Source organism: Mustela nivalis (assembly GCF_964662115.1).
Source record: "Mustela nivalis genome assembly, chromosome: 20".
Classification (NCBI taxonomy): Eukaryota; Metazoa; Chordata; class Mammalia; order Carnivora; family Mustelidae; genus Mustela; species Mustela nivalis.
In genome coordinates, this window is record NC_139039.1 from 34,307,659 (window position 1) to 34,333,864 (window position 26,206).

Here is a 26,206-nt window from a genome sequence, read left to right on the forward strand (position 1 = left end):
TCAGATTTATGTATTTGAGAGAGAGAGAGAAAAGCAGACTCCCCACTGAGCAGGGAGCCAGATCCAGGGCTCCATCGCATGACCTAGAGATCGTGACCCGAGCCCAAACTCAACAAGAGTCTCATGCTTAGCCGACTGAGCCATTCAGGCGCCCCTCTCATCAACCTTTATAGTGACTCCAGAAAACAGAAATGTATTAGGACTTTTTCTCTAAAAGTGAGAAAAACCTCAATGTTTATTGGTTTAATTCATGACAACTAATTTATTATTCCGTATTATTGTCAGATTCAGCGAGTTCTGATGTACCTGGACCCAGCTATATATTCAAATGAAGGTGCCACGATGCTACCTCTCCAAATCTTGACTCTGCTCTCCTTTGCACTGGTTTAATTCCTACACAGGCCATTTCCTTCCTGACAGGACAGCTCTTAGCATCTTAAGGCTTAGATCCTGCTATCTTGACTTCTCTTGCTGGGTTAGAGCATCTCTCCCCAAATTCCGGAAGTCCCCGAAATACCTTTCACTGGCTTAGTTTGGTCAGTTGTTTTTTCCTAGACCCAGGGTATCAAGTGCAAGGACTGATCCTCTAAAGAAATGCCAGGTTTACAAAAAAAAAAAAAAAAAAAAAAAAGCTTGGCACATAGTAGGTACCAATAAGTTTATATTAATTTGAAGATAACATCTCCTTTTCAAACTTTCCATATGTAGAGACACCAGCTTTAGGCGAAGTTTCCGTGGGCCACACGTACATGACAATTTGTTTCACCTCAGGCAGCCTTTGGGGAGAGGTGACCGCATATACAACATGTAAATGACTCAGTCTTCAGGATAGAGGCTGTTCTGATCTCCCCTGAAGGTCCCAGCAAAATCTAAGTCAATGATAACCTGATGAATAACATAGGGGTTTTTTGTGGATTATCATAAACTAGCAGAAATTACTCTTTTGTTCTGTTATACTATAGTGTGGCTATACTGAAAGCAAGCATTTACTTCCTCATAGTACAATCAAACAGAATATAATAGATCTCAAACTATTCCCAACTAACAGGATAATCATTATTATGATGACTATGAGGTCTATGAGAACTTATCCTTCATCGATAATTAAAGGTATCAGTAGGAGCCAGAGTCATCAGTACTGATAGTGCTGCTGTGAATACAGTAGCTACCGATGACAGAAACATTACATGGCAACGTCAAGGTCTCTGTAAGAAGTTACACCAGTGTGCTCTGGGTGGCCTTAGTGAAGCATCTATTTTCCCCAGTATGGCTTTCAGTAAGTGAAGGTAAACCAATTAAATAGAATCCACAGAATCTACTGATTGGGGATAAAGCTAAATTCAGTTACCACTTCCCCTTAAGGATTTCAACGTAAAGTGTAAACATTTCTGTGTTGATTTCAAGTTCCTATGTATTCTGAACCTGTAAGACTCCAGTGTATTCTAAACATCAAAAGGCTTCATTTGTCCTTATTTTCACGAGATTTCACAAAATGAGAAAAGGTGCTATTTTTGATGGTGTTTTAAGCACAGCAGTGAGCTATTATGTCACCAATAACGACTTGCATAATTTTTCCCCTTACATTTTTTTAAAGATTTTATTTATTTATTTGGCAGAAAAATCACAAGTAGGCAGAGAGGCAGACAGAGAGAGAAAGGGAAGCAGGCTCGCCGCTGAGCAAAGAGCCCGATGCGGGGCTTGATCCCAGGACCCTGGGATCGTGACCGGGGCCGAAGGCAGAGGCTTTAACCCATTGAGCCACCCAGGCGCCCCTCCCCTTACATTTTTATCAGCCATCAGATTTATGAACAAAGGGCTTTTTTCAGTTTGCATTTATGGTGTACAAATCCTCTTCAAAATCCCTGGTCCAAGGCTAGGAAGATGCCTGCCATTACACTGACCATTAGCAAATGTGCTATTTGAAATTATCCCTGTAGTTGTTTTTTGGAATCTTAGGAATAAAAAAGTCCATTAGAGCTTTCAGCTTTCTACCCAAAAATAAGGGAACAGAATTTTTCTTTTTAAGAAAATGATCTTCAATGAGATGTCTGTACTTTCTCTATGTAAAAATATTTATGCTAAAGTTTATCAACTGGAAAGCACTAGAAAGAGGCTTTTTCTTTTTATGTCCCATTGGCATTTTCAGTCTAATAACTTGCATCAGTCCTGGAGCTAATTCAGCAGTGGTTAGTCCCATAATCTCTGGAAATGAGATTGTACTATGAGACTTTAAAGGGTGATTTGAGGGCACCTGGGTGGCTCAGTTGGTTGAGCCTCTGCCTTCAGCTCGGGTCATGCTCTCAGGGTCCTGGGATAGAGCCCCGTGTTGGGCTCTCTGCTCGGCATGGAGCCTGCTTTCCCCTCTCTCTCTGCCTGCCTCTCTGTCTACTTGTAATCTCTCTCTCTCTCTGTCAAATAAATAAATAAAATCTTTAAAAAAAAAATAAAGGGTAATCTGGCCACATGTGAAAGTCATTATCATGCTCAACTTCTGCATGACATGAAAGTAAGTCTCTGAAACATGCCAAAAAATATATGTGTGTGTGTGTGTGTGTGTCATTCCCTGGATGCTAAATGGGGTGGAGCAAGAGACTGGACAGGAGACAGGCTGGGGGCTCCAGGGACTGGCCATGGAGAGGTCTCTCCTCAGACACCTGGGTGGTAGAGAGGAATAGAACCAGTACCGAGAAAGGTGACGACAAGAGGAAGCTAGGGAGCATTTTTCCCTTTGGAAGTTGCTTTAAGGATTATACCTCAACACTGACATCCCCGTTCCTAGCCCATCAACGTATTAAAATCGGAGTTGAAAGTCCCCGTGACCCATTCTGGCTCGACCTAATATCCTTTCTCCAATCCTCATCCTTTTCATTCCTACTCAGTCATTTGACCCTGTTTTGAACACTCAGGATTTCTGACGGACTCACTCTCCACTACCCTCCTCCTTAGCACCTCTCTGTGCTGCTTCTCTGGTGTTTTTATGGGAGCCTGCCGCCAACTCCTTGCTGTGAATAATCCCCAAGTATTAGCTCAGTCATGACACACTCCTGTTTTCCTTTATTCCCCTGTGTTGAGCTCACACATGATCCTGTCTCCTTTAATCATCAGAACACGTGCACCCTGCCCCAGCAGTTCAGGTACTAATTCGGGCTCCTGAGAAAATACAACTTCACTGTCTGTGTGAATCTGTGTGGCTTGGTCTCTGTGTCTGTTTGCATAAATCGCATTTGCTCATTCAGACTGGAAAGGCTTCAAAACAGAAAATACGAGTGATGACTTGTGCATGGATTTATCTGGAGTCGGATCTATGTCCACGCAGTGCTGTTCCTCATAAGGAATGTGTTCAGGTCACCAAAGCCCTCTAAAGCCAACATTCTTCATCTTTAAAACGTAAATAACAATAATAGTCATGCTGAGAGGGAATAAGAGAGTAAATGAGATGAACATAAAACATGTAGCATAACTGGACTCTCAATAAATCACGTCTTCCTGTGTTTTTAAGGTCTCTTGTATCATCCATTTTAGAAGCACAATCGTTGAGCTCAATTTTGAGCTGATTGGTTGATTGACTGAAACTCACAAGATTAAAACAGTTAGGATGGACTGGCTACCTACCACATCATCTCAATAAATCACTTAAGTTACTCATCGATATTTTATTTTTTAAGAAAATGCTAATGCCGGGGAAAATAGGCTCACAATACTTTTCATGTGTCTTTTAAATATTACTCAAGTTACTTCTGGTGTTATTTACAAGGGTCTGTAATGTGAAAAATACATCTAGTTTCTATTCGATGATTTCACTTACTTTGAGTTATTTTATTTAGCCTTAATTTTCACTGTGACTGGAGATGGTGAACATTGCCAAGGGAGGAGATCTACCAACACAGAAAACAGAGGTAGAAATCAAGGAACTCCTACAAATAAAACCTGGCATGTTGACATCAAAGCCAAATATTGGGCAGGGGTGATTTTCTCCTGGTAAAACCACAGGACTTTAAACTGGTGCCCCAGTGATCGCAGCCTTATGGAAATAAATGTATTCCTCAACCTGAAAGTATCCAGGCCCCGATTAGCTGATGTGGAGGGAATTATTTATAAAAGCACTTACTGGTAAAGAGGAAGGAGTGAAACCCTAGCCGCACGCTCGGGCGGGTTTTACTTCTGATTCTAAAGCGCTGACGTGGAAGTCAGGCCAGTGACTCAGAGCATTGTGATGGCGCAGCTGTTGGAGGTCGGGCCGCGCCAGTGGGGGCCCCGGCCTGAGCGCCGGTGCCAGAGGGAAGACTAACTGCAAGGGGACTGTCCTGTCAGTACTTCACGGACACAGGCTCACTACTGGGGAGAGAGAGGAACGGCTCGTTCCTTTCCCTTCTGTACCTCGAGGTTCACTGTCATGGATTCCCGGAGTGCACATGCCCAGTCCGAGTACTGGCCACTCACAAGGTCTAGTTCTGACTGTGAAAACCATCCCACTGGCCATTTTCATAGAGAGCTTGGCAGTTTCTTTCTAATATATTGACCTCATTTATTTTTCCGGGAGCCACTGACTCACTGGGGAAGGAAAAAACCTGCTTCATTGAACACATTTCTTTTACATCAATGTCCCCTCTGTCTTAGGAATGTTTCACGTAAATCGCTCCACTCAGCTGAGATGAACAGCATAAAAAACATATACCAGGGCGGATATACCGGTATGTCCCAACATCGATGTGCTCTTTTATCATATTGAGCCACCTCTACTTTCCGAAGTCTAGGTTAATATTATTTTGGAGCTTGTCAGGAGGATTGGGAAGCCATACACAACAGACCCCAAACCTGGTCATAAAACCGTATGAATAAACTCCCTGTATAATATGCCATTTTTTGTCTTGGCATTTGATTTTGGCTTAAGTGCCAAAATATTGTCTTTATAAATTATTCTTCTTAACAATTTGCTTTATTTCTCTCTTAAAAATATAGCTTGCCTAAGCTGGTACAGCCACTCTGGAAAACAGTAGGGAGGTTCCTAAGATGTTAAAAATAGAGCTACCGGGCAAACCAGCAATTACACTACTAGGATACAAAAGATACAAATGTAGTGATCTGAAGGAGTATGTGCACCCCAATGTCCACAACAGCCAAACTATGGAAAGAGCTGAGATGTCCACTGACAGATAAATGGATAAAGAAGACGTGGTATATACATACTCAGCCATCGGGAAAGATTAATACTACTTACATCAACATGGATGGAACTAGAGGGTATCATGCTGAGTGAAATAGGTCAATCAGAGAAAGACAATTATCATATGATTTCACCCATATGTGGAATATAAGAAACAGCAGAGGATCATAGGGGAAGGGAGGGAAAACTGAACGGGAAGTCATCAGAGTGGGGAAAAATCAGAATAGACTCTTACTATAGGAAACAGACTGAGGGTTGCTGTGGGGGTGCGTGGGGGAGTGTGTGGGGGGATGGGGTAACTGGGTGATGGGCATTAAGGAGGGCACTTAATGTAATGAGCACTGGATGTTATATGCAACTGATGAATTATTGAACACTACATCTGAAAATAATGATGTATTCTATGTTGATTAATTGAACTTAAATAAAAAATAAAAAATCTATAACTTGCCTAAGGATGTCCTTATAAACACATTCATTCACAAATTAAACCAAATTAGGGTTAAAGGTTTTGGGCCTAAAAAGTATCTTGTTTTGCTTGGTTTGGGACAGATTATATAAAACATTCCTGCTTATCTGATAATTCTCTGAATATGCCACCTCTTCCTGGATGTCTTTTCTGACTCCTTCCAGTGAGGATCAAGCCCTTCCTCTCTGTGCTCCCATGGTACCCTGTCCTCACCTGGATGTATCTGGTATCTGTTTCCCGCTCTCGACTCTGGTTCCTTGTGGCAGGGACACCACATTCTTTGTCTCACCATCACCCGGCAAAATATCTGACACCTGGTGAGTGCTTAAAAAGTGTTCACAAGAGGAATGAACAGTCTAAAATTATTATTCTGTGGCTGTCCCAGCTATCCATTTAGAAGAAAAATTTTTTTGCCCTGATAACAGTAAAAGCAACGTAATTTGCTAATTGATGAGTTAGTTAGTCATTAAGATTATCCAGTCATTGACTATTTCATGATTTAGCTCATGGTCTACAAATAGGCTACTTTAAAGGCTTAAAGTGATGGACTGAATTTTACCCAACGTTATGAAAATCATTGACATTAACAACTGGAACCCCATAGACAGTCTTCAAAGTATTTGTGATAATTAGAAGCCGAGAGAGAAAATCATTTGTTTATGACTCTCAATATCTGGGTCTTGAAATTCGGAGCAGAGAGGCGGGGCGGGGGAGGGGGGTGTCATTTTCTATTGAGAATGGAAAGTCAGGAGCCTTGGCAGCCGAGCACGTGTTGCAGCTGCTTCCAGGGAACATCGTCAGACCAATGGCAGTCTGCAGAGAACTTTTATGGACGGTATAAATATTCTGAGCTCAGGGCATCATGACCAGCTGACATTTTCCTCCCTCAGGACCAGCTGTTCAGGAGCCTCCCAAAGGAGAGCCAGGCACATTTGAGACTTGGCTCAGAGCGGAGAGACCCGCACGCTCTGGTGCAGCAATGTCGGTGTTAGAAGAAAGCCGGCCGTTTGCTCAACAGTTATCTAATGTCTACTTCACGATCCTTTCACTCTTCTGTTTCAAGCTTTTTGTGAAAATCAGCCTTGCCATCCTCAGTCACTTCTACATCGTGAAAGGCAACCGCAAGGAAGCAGCCAGGATAGCAGCTGAATTTTATGGAGTAACCCAAGGACAAGGTATGTTTATGGTAATGCTCTCTTGCTTCACGTGGCGTCTGACTACTGCTCCAGCCACAGCCCATGAAAACATCGCATGTTTTCTCTACAGGCTGCTTCCAAGTGAATATGCCCCGAACGTTCCCTTAGAAAAACATTTGTAAATTTCACGGCTTCATAAAAAAGAAAGTCATCTTGCTGGGTAAAGGTCTGGGTTAATGAAATCCAAGGTATCATTGCAAAATAGAGTAGTGGAAACCTCCCATGGAGAAAAGTATTTTAAAACTTTAAACATTGCATTGGCCAAGCTATAATTTTAGAGGCTTCCATTACTGACGGCACTTCAGCTGTCCTTTAACATGGACCCAGACTTTTATGATTCTCAAACTGGCTCTTTCGTCATCTGTAAAACAATTATTATTAATGAGAATATCTGAAGGTTGTACTTGTTTTTCACACCTTTTATTTGGCCAGGATTAAAAAATAAAACACGGCGTGTCAAATACTGAGATTTATGTCATGAGTTCTCCTGGATGGAATTGTCATTGCTTTGCTCAACTTGTAAAAAGTCGACTATAATACAATAGGAACATCAATGAACACACTTGATGTGGGCAGCCAGGGACATCAATCCATGTTTCTTAGAAGAAATTGAAGTATGAGACCAAATGAGAAACAGTCATGTTAACCACAGACTTTAAAGGTTATAAAATCATTTATATTCTATTGGACTGGTATTCTGTACAATAAAAACAACTGTTACAGTGACCTTTAAGGTGACGCTTTAATTTCTTACAGCCTTTGGATTCATTGCTGGTTTGAACATCAGCAAACGAGTATGAGCCCAAATGCCTCTAAAGTAACTTCAAATTTCAGAGTCAAAATATACTATCACGGAATTAGAGAACATAATTTTTTTAAAAGAGCATTTAGACTGGAAAGCTTGCCTTGTTAGAATCTATTCTTCTGCCTTTTTGGTTTGTGGAATAATTCATTTTAGAATCTAGGTTAAGGTACATGCAAAGCTGAATGAAGGCAGAAAATCTTTTTTGGAAAACTGAATGAAGGTAGAAAATCTTTTTTGGTATGTGAGGTGGATTGTAAGTCCATTTTTTGCCCCTGGAGGAAGAGAGTTCTTATGCAAAGTGAGGAATTTACGTACTCATTCAAAGCGAGGAAAATCTAAATGCCAGTATGAAACTCTCAAGAAAGGGTCTACAGGAAACAGGCAATATGTAATCCTTTACTTCACACCCTGCTTTAGAATGGCCGTCACTATTCAAACGTGGCACACACTATAGTTGTAAGTAGAATATTTTGTTTCAGAAACAGCAAACACAGGAAACTAGATTTTAAAACAAACAAAAAACCCCCCAATATTTCTAGATATAATTTGAAATTGATCATAAGGTGATGAGATTTATTCATTATTTCATAGTCAAATTTCTTGTCTACCTATTATGAGAACTGCCATACATAAAAACATGAAATATTTGCTAAAAATCTACATGTTTTGTGGAGTGGCAAGCATTTTATTTATTTACTTTTAAGATTTTATTTATTTGAGAGAGAGAGATTGAGAGAACCAGTGAAAGGGCCAAAGAAGCAGATTCCCTGCAGAGCAGGAAGCCTGACATGGGACTCAATCCTAGGACCCCATGATCATGACCTGAGCTGAAGGCAGACACTTAACCAACTGAGCCACCCAGGCACCCTATGGCAAGCATATTTGAGAAAGCTGCAGAAGCTCCTTTTTGTACATATTCATAAGTAACAGAAGACAATTGTCCTCTGTTGAATCTGATCTCAGTGCACTTTCACTGGAAGCCATAGGAATATATGAAATGGCTCCCATGTTCCCATTTAGCTTCATGAGTCTATGTTTGTTAAGATATATTAGAACTCTAGGATGTCCCAAAAAGAAAAGAAAAAAATCAACACTTACTAATGGAAAAATACTTTTCCTAGAAATATAAATTGGGAACATAGGTTCTTAAAAATTTTTTTGTGTTGTGTTAGTATTATATCAATTTAATAAAATTTTTTTCTCACATCTTGTATTAATCTATAGATTAAATAGGCTATATAATTTTTATTCAATGCAAGCATAATTTGGCTCCAATTTTATTGTAATATTAGGAGAACAATCAGGTACCTAACAAACCGATTTTTGTTTTGTTTTGTTTTGTGTTTTTTTACAAACTCATTCTTGATCTCCTACCTCTAAGAGTTAATTCTTCTTTGCCTAAGAAATTATTAATTTTTTCATTTTGACATAGCTCTTCCTTTTATATACTACAACGAAAATATTTTTATTTTGTTTGTATTTGTATAATTAACCAATCAGGCTTAATTATCTTTGTTTAACCTAGCAATTTCCTCCTTCCTAGGAAAGATTATCACCTTCATTCCACTTTGAATTAGGCTTCTCATTCCTACTTTTAAGACTTAGCCAGATTGTTCCCCAACATTTCTGACGAGGAGCTGCCAAATTCCATGATATAGGAGACGAGGTGTGTATTTTCATGTCTCTCAAACCAGAGAGGACGCTGTTGACAACATTCTGGATGTCCTCCCCATGTCATAGTACTTTGGTATGAAGTAAAAGAAACCCTCTCTTACTAGATGCTATTGCAAATGAGCTCATCCTACTGGAGCAACACAGGGAAGGGTTTTTTGTTTTTTTCTCCAAGTACTTTCTAGTCAGACTTGAGACCAAGGTGTGGTTACCCAAGGCTGCTGGAAGTTAAATGGCGACTAAAGTAGTTTAAGATTATTTCCTGCTTGATCTTCTTGAAAGGCCAGTAAAACTTACAAATCTGCCTCTTCGTGTTTGAAACGGAAGACTTTTATCAACTCTGCCATCACACAATTTATCACGACTTTTCTCTGTACCTGCTTCCTGTAGTCCTTGCTGTTAAACATCCTGCTTACAATCTTTAAAATATCAGAGCACTAGTCTATTTTTAAAGCTAGCACTATACTTTGAGACTAACAGGGAGGCTAACAGGAGCTGAAAAGTGTCTTCAGCTGTGGTATCAAACAGTATAGACAGATGATAGAGATCTGGGGCGGGGGGTTACATAGATTTTATGAAATCATTCTAAGAGCTGAGACGAAGTCACGAACTACTAATGCCCCAAGGACACCTCAAGAGGCACCAATTCTCTTCTGTTAAGAGTAATAATGTTGTCCTGGGCACCTGGGTGGCTCAGTTGGTTAAGCACCTGCCTTTGGGTCATGTTGTGATCCTGGGGTCCTGGGACTGAGGCCCACGTCTGGGTCTCTGCTCAGAGGGGAGCCTGTTTCTCCTCTGCCTCTACACCCCTGCTCGTGCTCTCTCTTTCAAATAAATAAAATCTTAAAAAACAAAATGAAAAGAAGAAAGGATGAATCTGATGATACCTTTAAATGGCATTGGCAGAGAGCAGATGTTACTTTAGGGGAGCTTCTTGTCTCCCAGAGTTAGATGTGGACAAACCAAGAAGAAATATAGGTCTATCAGCAGAGGGACTGATCAGCCATGCAGGCGCAGGTGAGCCCTCAGCGTCCACCCAGGCCACAGAGGGGGCTGGACCCTTTGCTGCTCCGTGAGTCTTCAGACTTGCCTTCCCCCAGTGTGAAACATCGGGGTAACTCGGAAGGTAATAAAACTAGGATCTGCATTCTAGTCTCACAGACTTATTTCTGTCTTCCTTTTGTTCCACTTTTTCATCACCAACTAACCTTCTGTTTAGGATTTGGCACTTCCTGTGGCCCTGTCCCCAGAAAGGGAACGAGCTGGCTGGCCCCCAGGAGCGGGGGAGTCCGTGTGACATTTAAGCTTCTTGTAAATTAATGTATTTATATCTTGTTATCACTCTTCGGTAGTGTTCTGTGTTCTCCGAGTTGTAAGTCCACCTCTGACGTGTGAATTTGCTCCAGCTTTGCTGACAGATCGGGTTTCTGAGTCTCCACGACCACAGACCAGATTTGACACTGTGGAAAATTCATCAAAGTAATGTCTCTCTGTGAGAGACATGTCACAATGTCTCTCATAATGTCACAATCCTTGTGACATCCAGAACTCTTCAGGCACTCCTTTCACAGTTGGGACTTTATATAGAATTACAGAATGTATGTGCAATCATCTGAGAGACTCTGTCTTTGTGATTTCATAAATTTGGTTTGGGGGTTACCATTAAGCATGTTTTGGTTTTGTTTTGGTTTGTTTTTTGACGTGTCTCTTGTTGACATTTGAAAATAGGCTACAGTGTAAACCTGCTACCACAAGCTCAATGGCCAATGTGCTGGCCATTTTGGAGAATAGGGTAAACTGGATAGGAAAAGCAGTTAGAATTTTATATAATGTCATTCATGGTTTTCTCCATCAAAAAAGCCCATCTCCGGTTTGAAAACAGCTTTAGGAATTTAGCTTTGCATCAGATGTCAACCACAGCGGCAGTGATCATGTTTGCCTGTACCCGAGGAGCCATGTAGTTTTTGATGCCTGGTGTTGACTGTGTTGGGGTTAGTTATGTTAGGAACGTGTCTCAGAATCTCAGCAGTGAAAAACTCCAAGAGGCAAATCTGTAGGATGACTTCTTTCACAGTGTTCATTATATAAAGGTATAAAAATACCTTGACAATGTGACAGCTTTGGACACATTTTCCATACTTAGGTGGATCTCTCTCTAAGAATAACTTGAGCCAATAGGACTGTTCTTCTATGACAAAAGGCAGGACATTATAATGGAAAATGTTACCCCCCCAAAAAAAAAAATTTAAGCTATTTTCATTTTGCCCAAGCTCTATTTTTCTGGAAATGTCAGAGCACTTTTTTTGGAAGAGACCATTATAATCCTGTGAATTAAAGACGGAATGTGGGAACAAAGTTCCAAGTTCACAGAAGACTGTCATATTTCTAAATTAATATCTTTCCTCTTCCTCTATATTTGGAGAAATGAATGACTTTTTAGAATTAAAGAACTTGGCATACTGATAACTTGTGAGGGGTCAGTTTTCCTGGGAATAGTCTTCTCATGCCTTTTGTCTCTCTCTCCTTTCCTTATGTCATTCCATTATTTGCTCCTTTATTACTTAAACTGTTGACGTGTGTGTATTATATGTCACAGGCTCTATGCTGGGCCTTAAGGAAAAAATACAAATGAACCATAATCCTTTTCCTAAAGGTGTATATCATCTAGTGGGAGACAGATAATTGAGTAGTTTAAAAACATGCAAAGTGCCATTTTACAAGGCTAGAGAAGATGCTGTGAGCACAGAGGTGAGAGTATAGGGATAAGAATAGATCTGCCCAGGACATGTCGTGAAAAATAAGTTTTCCTGGCAATGTGCATATTCTCTCCTGTAATCGCGCATGTCTCCTTCTTCATAATGCTCAAGACCTTCCCAATTCTCCACTTTCACTGTCCCATTCTCTTTTTCATCTCTATTATTATTATTTCTGACTCACATTTCTTCTGCCTAAGTCTTTATGTAAAAGCTCAGAGTTTTATTTTAAAAGAATGTATTTTTAGGAAAAAAATAAAGCATATTAATTACTTATCCACTATGGTATTTGTAGGATAACAGGTATTTTGGGAAAAAAATTCAAAAACAGATTTTGCACTTGCTAGGAGGCACTGTTATAATCAATTCTATAGTTTTAAGATAATAAGAATAGATAAAGAGTGAAAACTAAGTCTGGACCTTCTGCTTTTCAATTTCCTGTATCTTTTAGACAATGGTAATTTATTGAAATAAGAGTTTTTGCATTAATTGATGTAACTGATACAATTCTGAATTTAATTCAGCTCAGTACTTGGACACCTATTCCATTCCTGGTTCAATGTTATGTGCTACATGTAGACCGATGAATGCATATGTGTGTGTATGTGTGGGTTTACATATGGAGAGATCTGTATATTATCACAGGTACTACATGACTCCCCTTTTGAGCCAAAGCAAGTGTGCTTAAGTGGGGCCGAACTGTGCCCATGTGAAACAGCCAAACAGCAAGCAAGCAGAAATTCATACGGTGCTAAATGAAAACAGTTAAGTTCTGTAATGACTGTTTTCTAAAGAAGGCCATTGAGAGTATCTGGAGCTTCATCAAGAAAGTGGGGCTTGAGATAAAATTTCTGAGGCAGAAGTTATCTCGTTATGTACAAGCAGAGGTGAAAGCAAACTGAATATAAGGGCAAAGAAGAAGTTTAGAATGTCGAACTGAACAAGCTTGGATCGTCGGGGAGCAAAGACTGATGTATAAATATTAGATAAGGATAGCTGGATTGTCGGTGCCAACGTGAAAAATAAATACACATCTTCTCAATCACACATCCAAAAGGAAATTGTTCTATTAAGAGCTTTCTGCTGCCTTCACTAGATTCAGGCTACACAAAAGGAACCACTACGTAATGCTGGAAATAACTACCATGGGGGTGTTTTGCAGACTCTCTGGTGTGATGAGGTAATAGGTCAGGACACGTGAAGTATGCATATTTCATGAGCTGCACCTCAGAGAAGACAAAACACCCCCTCGACGTGGGCTCAACAGCTCAAGTCCTCAGAGTGCCTCGATGGCATTGTGTGGACTGCTGCAGTGATCTCAGCCCGCTCCGCTCATTTCCCAACCGGAGCAGAAGAGAGTCAAGTGTGTCCCCAGTAACAGACGAACCATGTCACGGAAAGCGGTGGAGTATTTCGAACGCCTCTTGCTTTGAAACCACCCTCAAATCCTTAAAAAAAAAAAAAAAAGAAGAAGAAGAGGAAGAAGAAAGAAAGGAACAAAGAAGGAAAAGAAAAAAAAAAATGAAAGAATAGTTTGCTTAAGGACTCCGCAGACCTTTTGGCATTTCTTCTCTACCAGCTGCAGGAAGAACAAATCATTCCTTCTTTCCAGGCTTCTCTCAGCGGTACTACAAAGGAGACCATTGGCTCTTTAGACTCCAAATGCCCAAAGGATATCATATCAGGGAAGGAGAGCCACATAAATTGTTAAATTGTTAGCATTTCCAAGTGGTCTGTGATTAAACAAATCCACTCTGGGAAATTAAATTGTGGGAGACCATATATTAGAATGATTTTTTCCTTATAATTTCATTTCTTAGTCTTATAATTCTCCATTGGTTACTGTGGCACGGGTTTTTAAAAATCTGCCTTCTGAGTAGATTTAGGAGTTTTCTAGAAAAGCCCATGGGATTGAGAGGCTAGGGTGGCATGCAGGGACAAGGTTCCCGTGGGCCCCTTCCTCTTTTCTAAACAGGATAGCTCTACTGTGGTGAAGTTCCAGAAGTTGGACTTTCCGAGAAATTTTTCTTTAAAGAAAAGGATGAAATGGTGTTTAAACACAAATGCTCTCAGTGTGTTGAAAATATGATGCAAGTTACGTGCATCTTTACAGAACCAACCACCTTATAAAATGAGTCACAACAGGAACAGCCTTTCAACATTCTCTACTAGGGATGGGAACAACAGTAAGCATTTTGGGCCCATCAGGAATGTGCGAGACTATTCTGTCTCCATGAGGGCAACTAAAATTTCCATGCCACCATCACCTAAAGAGCAAAATAGAAACATTCAGAAATACATACACTCTTTCCAGAAGGCTTAGTGCCGTAAACTATGGACAGGGGACAAGCAAACTGGAACATAAAACCAAAAGGCCATTCACGTTCTTAAATAGAAACACTGGCTCCTCTCAGTCATCAAGTGTGTGGCTTGATTTAAATGGAAACAGACCGTGATACAATGAACTTTAAGGCCTGTCTGTTGAAATTGGCTCTTCGCCCTCATAATGCTGCAGAGCTCCTCAGGAGCTGATGGAGTTGGGTAGGCTGTGACTCTGGGGGACAGAAGCCCTCTGAAGTACCAAACACATCTTTGATTAACCACTGAGGAGATTTATGAGCTCCTTTTGTTTTCCAAACGACCTCATTCCCTAGAGAAATGATGTTTCCTATAGTCCATCAAGCACAAGGAGTAGGTAAGGTTTAGTGTGAACTGATGCACCAAATGAATTTCTGAATTTGGAAGCCTTGTGTCTTCTTTCCTTCTCGAGCCACCACCCAGAATGGGTAAATAGGAAAAGGAGAAAGTGTTAGTTTCTTCAGAGCTGAAATGCACAGATTCACAGATCTATTGAGTCTGGGAAGGAATGGCTATTTCTTCACAGTGACTCTCCAAGAAGTAAAAGAAAGGAAGTGAAACAAAAATGTAAACATCGCTCTCTCCATTCCCTGTAGTTATGACGAAGCTGCTCATCTAGTAAAATCTAGTTTAGCTGCCAAGTTTTATGGCTATGCACCGTTAGTCCAAGAAAGCAACAGAACAAGAGTGATTTGGATTGGAGGGACTACCTCCTACACAGTGATATTAAGTCCTGGAAAATACTTGAGCACCTAATTGGCATGACCTTCCAAAAGTGCAAGGGGAATCTGCTTAAATAAACTCAAACTTTAGGGCCCTCTGGAGGTCGTAATAGTTTTAAAAAGAATTTTATTTATGAAAGCTTGATTCAATGATATTTTGATAACTATTTAAAGGCTAATTTTTTAAAAAGATTTTATTTATTTATTTGACAGACAGAGATAACAAGTAGGCAGAGAGGCAGTCAGAGAGAGGAGGAAGCAGGCTCCTTGCCAAGCAGAGAGCCTGATGCGAGGCTCGATCCCAGGACCCTGGGATCATGACCTGAGCCAAAGGCAGAGGCTTTAACCCACTGAGCCACCCAGGTGCCCCTAAAGGTTAATTTTAAGTAGCATACAAATATGACCACAAACCTGGTTCTATAGCATTATAACAAATATTTTATTTATTAAAAAAAACATAACGTGTTTGAAATACAAAGGATTTAACTAGAATAAAGGGAAAAATAAGTTTGTAATTAACATAAGGCTCAAGAGGCAAAAAGGATTCTTGCCAAATACTTGGAGACCGAATTGTAACCAGTTTGCAGGGGAAAGCTGCAGGGGAAAATTACTTTTTGCTTAGTAAATTATAATTTCCTTCTCCAGAATCAGTCTGGAGAAGGAAATTATAATTTACTAAGCAAAAAGTCACTGGGACCTTGAAATAGCTGCCAATGGCACGAAGAAAAATAATGCCTTGGAAATTGGAGGAACTCAGCAAATACTTACGGAATGAATAAAATACCTTAATCTAGGGGAAAATGGAGTTTCAAGTCACGTTGCAGATGCCAGTGATTTAGGCATGCATAAATTATTCTGTCATGTTTCTAGCACCTTCCAGCTGTGAGATCCTGAAGTCTGCAGCCCTCAGTTTCTTCATTATTAAAATGGAGATAACGATATTTATTTCAGAGGGCTATTACAAAGTTTCTAGGAGATAGATTTTAATTACTTTTGTCAAGTCAATTTGATAGACAAATTACCATTTGTCACAGTGCCTTGGAATACAGTTACTCCATAAAAGTGAGCTCTTTATATTATGCTTTAAATTTCTTCAAAAACAGTACTAAACTGCCTACGATTGAGTACTCAGAGAAACATGGATAAAAAAGGATGGTGGGATTATCATACACTGTGTTTGCTAGAGCTGCTGTAAGCACAGGATGATGCTAGCACATTTTCACTAAGCAACGAAGTTTTCTTCTCTGCATCATGTTAGCGATTCGGGGAGGTTTCAGAACTTAAGTGTTTGGTGCTCTTTATGTGTTTATTTAAGAGTAACCAAGTGACGTTCTGAAAGGTTGAGTGTTTCCGAGCTATCACATAGAACTGGAGCAGAGCAAGGCAGAGGACTGGCCTGGTGTGTGGCCAGGACCTAAAGGCAAGTTCAGAGCTGACAGTTTTAAAATTACTTGCAGGTATTTCTTCTACCATCTTATTCTGTCAAAGAACACTTCGGACAGAAATCCTTTGGAAGGGAATGTTTTCCAGGGCCAAATACCTAGTCAGGTTATACTGTAGTATAACCAGTTTTTTCTGGAAAGGCATTACCATGACAGCGTAATGGCACGTTACTAATACAGGAGCAAATTTCTCTTCACTCTTCCGCAGTGAGTACCTTACAAAGAGCTGACGCCGCTTCATCTCCAAAATACCAAAGCACCGGATATTAACTTCCTCTGCCAAGCCTTCTTGCCCTTTTATTTTCTCTCCTCTTCATCCCTGGCAGCTGAAAAGGGAAGACAAAACCCAGTCCTAACAACAGGAGCAGTGAAGGGCTGAGTCAGCACAAGGCAGGGAGTTGGCTTTTTTCTTTTATTTTCTCTGTTTCCCTCTGCCAGCTGGTCTCTCCAGGAAGCAAGCAAAACATAATTTTTCACTGGACCTATCTTACGAAAAAAAAATTTTTTTCTTATGAGAAAGGAGAAAAATAAGCCTTAAAAAAAAAAAAAAGCAGATTTGATCTGGAAATAAAAATGCAGGATTATTTCATAGGCTCCCTGAATAATCTCAGACCATTTTAAATGGTCTGGGGCCCTGTGCACAAGTTGGCAAAATATCCCCCCAAGAGCTTCCATGTTACGTATGTTACAACTGGGGAACAAGGTGACGATCCAAGCCATGGGAATACTCAGGCTGTTAGCTGCAAGGTCCGAACGAAGTAGGAATATGATAACGGACAAAGCACTTTCTCACAATGGAGATTCTAACCACGACTTCACTAATTGGGGAGTAACACAGCAACTCCCACATTTTCCTGAGGTAGCTCAAGCTAGCCTGGTCTGCCTTGGGCCACTGAGGAACAATGAAGCTGATGCAATACTGGCCATTAATATCAGAATTTTAATATTCCAGCAGAAACGTTATTGTTCCCAATGGCTTCATCCTTGGTGCTTTTAAAGCTATGTTTAAAACTTGGTAAAACCCCCATCAAATGTACTATACCGGAGTACAAGCAGAGCTGTGCTTAAAAGTTGTGTGCAGGACAGTTTTAGGAAATTACTGGATTTTTATTTTTGTCATCCCATGTAAATGTGTCATGTAAAAGAGTCCCTTTGGGGTTGCTGGGGGTGGGGGAAGGGAGAGATAGGGGTGGTTGGGGGATGGACATTGGGGAAGGTATGTATTGTGGTGAGCGCTGTGAATTGTGTAAGACTGATGATTCACAGACTGTACCCCTGACGCAAATAATACATTATATGTTAAAAAAAAAAAAAAAAAGAGTCCCTTGGGAAATAAACTATTTTCTAAATATAAAATTTTCATATCTTACATTTTATGAAATTGAGATGATTTCCTAGTAAATATTATGTGGTTAATACTGTAGGAGGAGAAGATGAGAAAAGGAAAAAGTGAATTTGTTTTCCAAATTCCCTATAATTGGACTTAATAGCATGTCTCTTGACCTCTTCTATCCCTAGCTATGACACTGCAAGACCCACCTCACACTTTCTGAGGGCAGTATGTCATATTTCTCCTGTAATTCACAAAGTCTTTCCATACATCCTATCCCTTTTCATCCTCATAATTGTTCCCTACAAAGTCAAAGGTATTAATGCTTCTTTTACAAAGAAGGAAACAATTTCAAATGTAGCAGAACTTGCTCAAGGTTACCGATCTCCTCAGAGGAAATTCGAAACAGGAGTCCAGGTATTCTGGCGTTGCTTCTGACATCACTCAACCTGACCATTTGTGGGATGTGTTTTTTTAGTTCACATTATGAAGCTAGCAGTGTCCTTCTTCCAGGGCCAGCTCTTTTTCGGGCTGCAGTCCATCTTTCGCGGACTTTGCAATAATCCCAGTCAGACACAGAATCCCTTTGCATTTTCTGGGCTGCTCCCAGCCCCCACCACGCCCCCTCCCCACCACACCCACAACCCCCACCTCCCGGTGCCCCACGCATGCGTGAACACAGGGCTTTGCCTCATCCTCAGAGCTCACCTAGCACAGAGACCTACCAAATAACCAAGGAGGTTAGAAACAAAGGAAGGAGGAAAAAAGGGAAAAGAAAGGGATTCAAACTTAAGCCCAGGGATTTTATCACCACTTTCAACACAGCACTTCTCCTATCCTTCTCATGCCTCGCCCAGCAGTGTGGACCCACACACAGACAGAGTGAACATTCATGGAGAGGCTCAGGGAGTTAATTCTCAAAGGAAAATGAAGACAGAAAATCAATACTGCCCAGACGTCAAATCTATATTAATGCCCTCCGCTCCACCTTTTTAATCAGACTTTTTGTCCCTTTTCCCTGATTCCTTTTAACCTCATGGACTGGCATGACCCCACCTCCTCAAATAAAACAAACCCATCATACCTCTTGTTGACTGGAATCCGTTAATGGCTGTTAATATTTTCCAGTATCTTATTCAGCTCATATAAACTCAAAGGTTTTGCCTTTTGGTGAGGGATGCTACTTGTCTGCTTTTTGATTTCTCATTTTAAGTGAATACATTTTTAATCTTAAAATGTCAGACTTTCTGAGCCAAACTTCAAATATCACTAAATGTTCGTTCTTTGTTCACCTTAAGCTGAATGCCATCATGGCCCTTCAAAGTGTATACAGCATACAGAACACACCCCACATGCCATATATGAGAACTCTGAGAGGAGACTGCTCTTCTTCCTCTAAAGCAAGTCAGAAAATCGTCAAGTGCTAGAAGCTGTTACAAGAAGGGGTTTGGCTGATAGAAAACTCAGAGTCACTACCTGCTGTAAACAATACCTCTGGACTTCAGCTCTTCACCCTTAGAGCCTGTGCCCCAAAATCTTTAGTATCTGTTTTAGATAGCAAAGTGGTAGGAATGATCTATATATATATATATATATTCACACACACACACACACACACACATATACCAGGTGAGCCACCCAGGTGCCCTGGCAAAAATCATGATTTAAAAAATAAAAATATATATATTTTTTTATATTTAAAATTTATATTATATATAGTATTATATATATATATCTGCCTTCAGCTCAGGTCACGATCTCAAGGTCTTGGAATCAAGCCCTCCACTGGGCTCTCTGTTCAGAGGGGGGTCTGCTTCTCCCTTTTACTCTCCATCTATACCTATTCTCTCTTCCAAATAAAATGTAAATCTTTAAAAAAAAAAAATCTTGCTTTTGCCTATGCACACAACTGGCTTCTTCATACACAGGTGGCGAAAGGATCACAGAGGGGAATTTGGTTTGTGTCCATGTCCAGAATCTTCTGTAGTTAAGGTAACACACAGGCAAGAGAGAGTAGTAGCCACCCACAGCAGGGGGTAGGACTCCTGTTTGGGGACAGTTGTACAAGGATAGCCTGCCCCCAGGACCCCGGAGTGGGCCCACAACGGTGTATGTATGTGGCGCCACCGTGGCTTGCCAAGCTGCGGCAGAAGCCAGCGCACCCAGGTCTCCAGACTTCCTCTCCTTTCTGCTCTGAGACCCAATTCTGTGAGTACCTTCAATGTGGCAGAAACAAAGGTCAGTACACCCTTCTGTGCAGGATCAACAGAAAACACCTTAGCTGCCGCCAGGGCCTCAACCTTCCATGAGCATATGGTTCCCAGGGACACAACTATTTGTGGCTAGAACTAAGGGGAAGAGAGGAGGTATGTGTAAAATTGTTCTTACACTAAGCCCTTGTTGTAGCATCGTGTATCAGATCTTCTTCCCGGCAGCTGTTGTGCTCAGACCAGAGAACACAGGTTGCTGATTTCATCCCTTGTAGGGATTTGTGGACCTCGTTTAAATTTCAAGCAGGCAGCTGGTAGAGATAGAACACCACAACCAAGTGGGTGAAGAGAAGGCAGGAGGTGGAAAGTGTTGTTTTATGAGAATAAGATACCAACACCTACCTAGTTCTTAGCTGTGCACCAGGGACCATTCTAAACATGTATGATCATAAACTCATTTCACCCTAACAAAAAAGCTTATGACGTAGGTACTATAAGTTGTTAAAATCTGTTTTTTGCCTTCCTTATTTTTTTTTAAGATTTTATTTACTTAGAGAGAGAATGGGGCGGGGGGGGGGGGTGTCCCCACAGAGGAAGAAAGAATCTCAAGCAGACTCCACAGTGAGCATGGAGCCCCATGTGGGGCTCGATCCCATGACCCCAAGATCACAACCAGAGCCAAAATGAAGAGTTGGAAACCCAGCCAACTGAGCCACCCAGGTGTCCCTTGCCTTCCTTATTTTATGTTCACTGGTTTAGATTTGTCTGCCGGTGGTGTTAAGTAGCAATAGTGTACATTGGAAACCGAACAGGTCAGGAACTGACAATCTTGTTCCAGTCTTGCTTTGCTGGTAACACTCCGGGTGACTCTGGGGATGCCACCCACCCTCTAGCAACTTCAGTTTCTTTCTTTCTTTTTTTTTTTTTTAAAGATTCCACTTATTTGACAGAGAGAGAGAGAAATCACAAGTAGGCAGAGAGGCAGGCAGAGAGAGAGAGGGGAGGAAGCAGGCTCCCTGTGGAGCAGAGAGCCCGACGCGGGGCTCGATCCCAGGACCCTGGGATCATGACCCGAGCCGAAGGCAGAGGCTTTAACCCACTGAGCCACCCAGGCGCCCCACAACTTCAGTTTCTTTATCTGCAAAATGAAGACATTAGACAAGATCAGTGGGTTCTGAACCTTTTATTTTTTTTTAAGCTGTTGACTTTTTTTTGAATGATCTGGAAGCTCAATTTGTGAGGCTGATAAGAGTGGCAACCACTCTGTTTGAAGGCAGAGCCCCACGCTAGCTGGCATACTCCAAGGCAGCTCGGCTGAACTCCCAGGGCTCTCTGCAACCATACGTAAATCACTGAAGCAGATGGCATCTAAGTCCACTCTTCGCTCTGAAGCACCATGATTCTTCCATGTTATTTTAACTATTGGTGGATCCTTTTTGACCAGAGATGCTTTTAGCACAGAACCTGAGTTCCTTTCGTGAATTTATCCCACCCATGACCTCACCTTCTCTATGGCAGAACGTGGAGACTGTAACTCAACTGTACTGCTCAGAACTGGCTTGCATCACCAAATAACAGGTAATGACAATGATTTCAGGACAGCCCCTGCAGTCCTGGAGACACATTTCCATATATTCACACCAGGGGTCACCCAAGGTCACTGGAGGCACATGGTTGGTAACTTTCCTCCCCGAGAAGTGCTCTGTGGAGTATTCTCTCTTCCTCTCCACTGTGCACTCTTTCCATCCATAACAGCCTCTCCCTGTCTCCAGAGAGAGGGTGATTCCTTTTACAGCTATCTTTTTCTTGCCTGTATAGGTTTCCTCCCCCTGACTATACCTCAGGTAGTTGACCCTTTGGTTTAGCCTGCTTTTAAACTTTATGTCAATTGACCCATTCTCTCAATATTCTTTCCTGATTTCCTTTTCTCAGTGAGCAATGTAATAGAAAGATTTATCCACGTGTACCTGGAGTTCATTCATGTTCAGTGCTGTAAATTCCAAATTTGGGATAATTATGAATCACACTGATAGAAACACCTAGTACAAGTAAGTTAGTCCAGCTCCAGAAGTGGAACTGCCAGGTCATACAGCATGTGTATCTTTGGTTTTTTTTAGTTGGTGTTACTCTATTTTCCAATATGATTTTATCTATAGTGAGATCCACAGTGTATGAGAATTCATGGTGCTTCCCATTATCGCTAATATGGGGTGTTGTCAGTATTCTTAATTTTTGCTAATCTGGTGGGCATGTGGAGATACCTTGTGGTTTCATTTTCACTTCCCTAATAATGCTATTTTCATGTTTATTGGCCATCTATACCTTCCAATTTTGTGAGGTGCCTTCCAAATATTTTGCCTTCCCTTCTAATGGGTTTTCTGCCCTATTTTTCATTGATTTTAGAAGTTACCTATATAGTCTACAATTAAATGGAGACTGAAAAAAGAATATTACTTCCAAATATCCTTTGTGGCTTGGCTTTTCACTTTTCATGGGTTTTGTTTTTGTTTTTTTTGTTTGTTTGTTTGTTTGTTTTTGTTTGTTTACTTTATTTAAAAGTAGTCAAATTTAGGGGTGCCTGGATAGCACAACTGATTAAGCATTGGACTCTTACTCTCATCTGGGGTCATGGGATTGAACCTTGCATCTGGCTCCGTGCTCAGGGTGGAATCTACTTGAGGCTTCTCTCCTTCTTCCTCTGCCTCTTCCCTACTCCCCCACACACATGCTCACTCGCTCTCTCCCTCAAATAAATAAATCAATCTTTATAAAAAAAGACAGTCAAATGTATAAATCTTTTCTATTTTGGTTAATACTTTTTGTGTCATTTATTTTGAAAATTCCTGCTGTATTTCAACATAATCAAAGTGTTTTTCTGCATTCTCTTCTTAAAGCTTTCCTTTCAAACTATCGACTTGCAATTGAGTTTTTGAATGGTGTAAGCCCATTTTTTCCTAAGTGGGTAGCCAATTATATTCACCCCATTTAATGGAAAGTCGGTCATACATTGTATAAATCATAGTCACTATGGTAAGCTCTCTGCCTAAGAATATTGTCTGTTCATACCAAGGTCTGTTTATGGGCTTTCTTACTGGGTACATCTCTCCAGACCTAAACCACACTATGTTGGTTTCAGTAGCTTTCAAGTATCTTGATACTCAGTAGAGCAACCCTTCCCACTTCGTTCTATTTTCTCAGTGGCTTTGGCTGTGCTTAGTAATTTGAAATTCCAAATTTTAGAAGCCACTTCTATGGTTCACAAAATACCTGTTGGGTTTTCTGTTGTAGTTCATTTAATCTATCAATCATTTATTAAAGGGAAAATTCACATCTTTGCAGTGCTTGCCTTCCAATGAATAAACATGATATATTTTCCCATTTATAAAGGTTTTGTTTAATATCTCTCAGTAAGATTTTATTATTATCTTTTGAGGAGGTCTTATACATTTTTGTTGAATTCATTCCTAGGTGTTAAATTGTTTTAGGCTACTGTAAAAACTATCTGGTTAAATCATTTCATTTTCTATCTCTATGTTGTAGGCATAGAGAAATATAGTTAATTTTCATATATTAATTTAATACCCAGCAAACCTGCCAAACTCTCAATAATTCTAATAAGAATCTGTAGGTTCTACGGGTTTTTTTTTAAGATAGAAAATCATATTATCTATGAATAACGCCAGTTTGTTTCTTCCTTTCCAAGTTTCATACCATTATTTATTTCTTCTTCCTCAGTTATTCAATGGATTAAAACCTTCAGTGTAATATTCCATAGAGTGGTGATAATTAGTGTCCATTTTTTATTTTTCAATGCAGAGGGAAAGCTTTCAACATTCTGCATTAAGTATAATGTTTTTTGAAGGCTTTTGTTTATTTGGTATTGTTAATAACATTTTTAAGGAAGTTCCTTATTATTCCTGTTATGGTAGCTGAGTTTTGTTTTGTTTTTACTAACTCCAGTATCTGGGTGCCTGGGTGGCTCAGTTGGTTAAGCGACTGCCTTTGGCTCAGGTCATGATCCCAGAGTACTAGGATCAACACCTGCATCAGGCTTCCAGCTCCATGGGGAGTCTGCTTCTCCCTCTGACCTCTTCCCTTCTCATGCTCTCTCTCTCACTTTCTCTCTCTCAAATAAACAAAATCTTTAAAAAAAAAATAACTCCTGCACCTTCAACTGGGCAGACATCTGGGCATTCTATTTACTGAAGGAACACTTACTTCTGCAAATGCATTTTTTTTCTTTTTAGCACTCCTCATATCATCAGTGCTGTAGTTCATATTTTAGCTTAATTATCTGGAAGACAGTCCACAGTGCCAATACTCGCTTCTTTGGTGATACACGGCGGCATGGGGAGCCCACTCTGGCATTCTGTGGTTGTGTCTGGTGCCATGATACTAATTTAAACTACCCAGTCTCTCAAACAGTCCATTCCTTACCTCTTCGACACATGGAATGCACATTCCTGAGATGCTCTGGAAAGTTCTTCTTTTTCACCATGAATTTTTTTTTCAGCTTTTAAAAACCTTGTCTCCAAAAAATCTGATCAAACAATATTGTTCTTTCTCTTGTTACATCCTGGTCCACCAATTGTCTTCATCAAAGTGTCTGTAAAAGGTTTAAACAACCATTATTAATTTTGTACCAAGGTCAACTTCGGGATTTTTCTGTGTTTTACTATGTTTACACAGTTTCTGTAATGCGCCTCGATGCTTCCTGGTAATGAACTGAGGAATGATTCAGGTAATCTGCAAACTCTTGAAAAGCCAGGTTCAGAGCACAAATTACAAGGAGTGTGGTGGTTGATGTGAGGCATGGGTCGTTTAAACTCAAGTGTCTATTCAGTTTGGCTGTTTTCACATGGTAGCAAGATACAATGGAGATGTAGCTGAGCTGGCCAGTTTTAGAGAACTATTTTTTTTCTCTGCACTGGATGTAATGTCTTATTTATGAACAGAGCTTTCAGATTCAAATCATATATAATAATTCAGAGTCATAATTGGCAGACAATAATATTTAACTTTGGTATTTTGTGATACAGATGTAAGTAGCTATGGGTGTCAGTGTGGTTTACAAGTGATGCCCCATATAACAATGAATTTGTGCTTCAGTATAGGGGACGTGGGCCACGCCAGACTTATACTTGAAAGATGTCACTTCTGCAGACACGATTATGGGTATAACTTTATTCTAGCTCTCTTTCCTGTTTGAAGATTTTATTCTTTATTTATTTTTGAGAGAGAGAGAGAGAGCATGCGCTCATGCAAGCTCCTGCACAAGTTGGGGGAGGGGCAGAGGGAAAAGCGACCCCCTGCTGAGCAGAGAGCCTGAGATGCTCTATCCCTAGACCCTGGGATCATGACCTGAGCCAGAGGCAGGCAGACCCTTAACCAACTGAGCCCGCCAGGCGCCCTAGCTCTCCTTAGTGTCTGAGTCTGAGTAAAATATTAGGCACAGGGTTAAAAAAAAATACAGTATATAACTTTCAGAGGTGAATAGGGGAAAATGGAATTATAAAATTAAGCAAATCAAAATAACTAAAGAAAAAGAACATAGAAAGTGGGGAAAATACAAAGTACGAAACTAATATGGGAAAAATTAATCTAAATATCATACAAATAGCTAAATACATCAGTAACTTAAATAATAAGTTCATTTTTTTAAGATTTTATTTATTTGTCAGAGAGAGACAGAGCACAAGCCAGGGGAGCACAGGCACAGGGAAAAACGGATTCCCATTGAGTAGGGAGTCCAATGTGGGACTCAAACCTAGAACCCTGGGATCACGACCCAATCTGACCTGAATCACCCAGGCAAACCTAAATAATGATTTTAAGTAAGTAGCTTGAGTTCTCTAGGTTAAAGATAACAATTTCCAGATTTGGGGGGTAGTACCCAGCAACATATATTTTTTAAATGACCCATCTAAAACATAAAGATTCAGAAAAGTTGAAAATCAAAATATCAAGAAAGACAGGCCCCACTGAAATACTCCCTGAAAATATCTCACCATATTAATATGATGTAGGACTTGGAGGCAAAAAACATGACTAGATGCTACTATATGATGATAAAAGATGAATTTAGT

At 40.4% G+C, this 26,206-nt stretch overlaps 2 protein-coding genes across 4 annotated transcripts in view; one reads left to right on the top strand and one right to left on the bottom strand.

The window, feature by feature from the left end:
- Nucleotides 1-26,206, bottom strand: part of LOC309855340 (uncharacterized protein) — a 57,102-nt gene that overhangs the window by 19,416 nt on the left and 11,480 nt on the right. For 2 of the 3 annotated variants that reach the window (XM_082715525.1, XM_082715526.1), the window contains exon 2: nucleotides 24,558-24,726. In XM_082715525.1, coding sequence (XP_082571651.1) covers nucleotides 24,690-24,726 — 37 coding nt within the window. In that variant the 3' untranslated portion in view covers nucleotides 24,558-24,689. Of the gene's footprint in view, nucleotides 1-20,352; nucleotides 20,432-24,557; nucleotides 24,727-26,206 lie in introns of those variants that run through there. The other variant, XM_082715527.1, reaches the window with a different exon arrangement.
- The window catches only part of ASB5 (ankyrin repeat and SOCS box containing 5), a 50,360-nt gene continuing 30,454 nt past the window's right edge, over nucleotides 6,301-26,206 (top strand). The window contains exon 1 of the mRNA XM_082715522.1: nucleotides 6,301-6,808. Coding sequence (XP_082571648.1) covers nucleotides 6,613-6,808 — 196 coding nt within the window. The 5' untranslated portion in view covers nucleotides 6,301-6,612. The remainder of the gene's footprint in view (nucleotides 6,809-26,206) is intronic.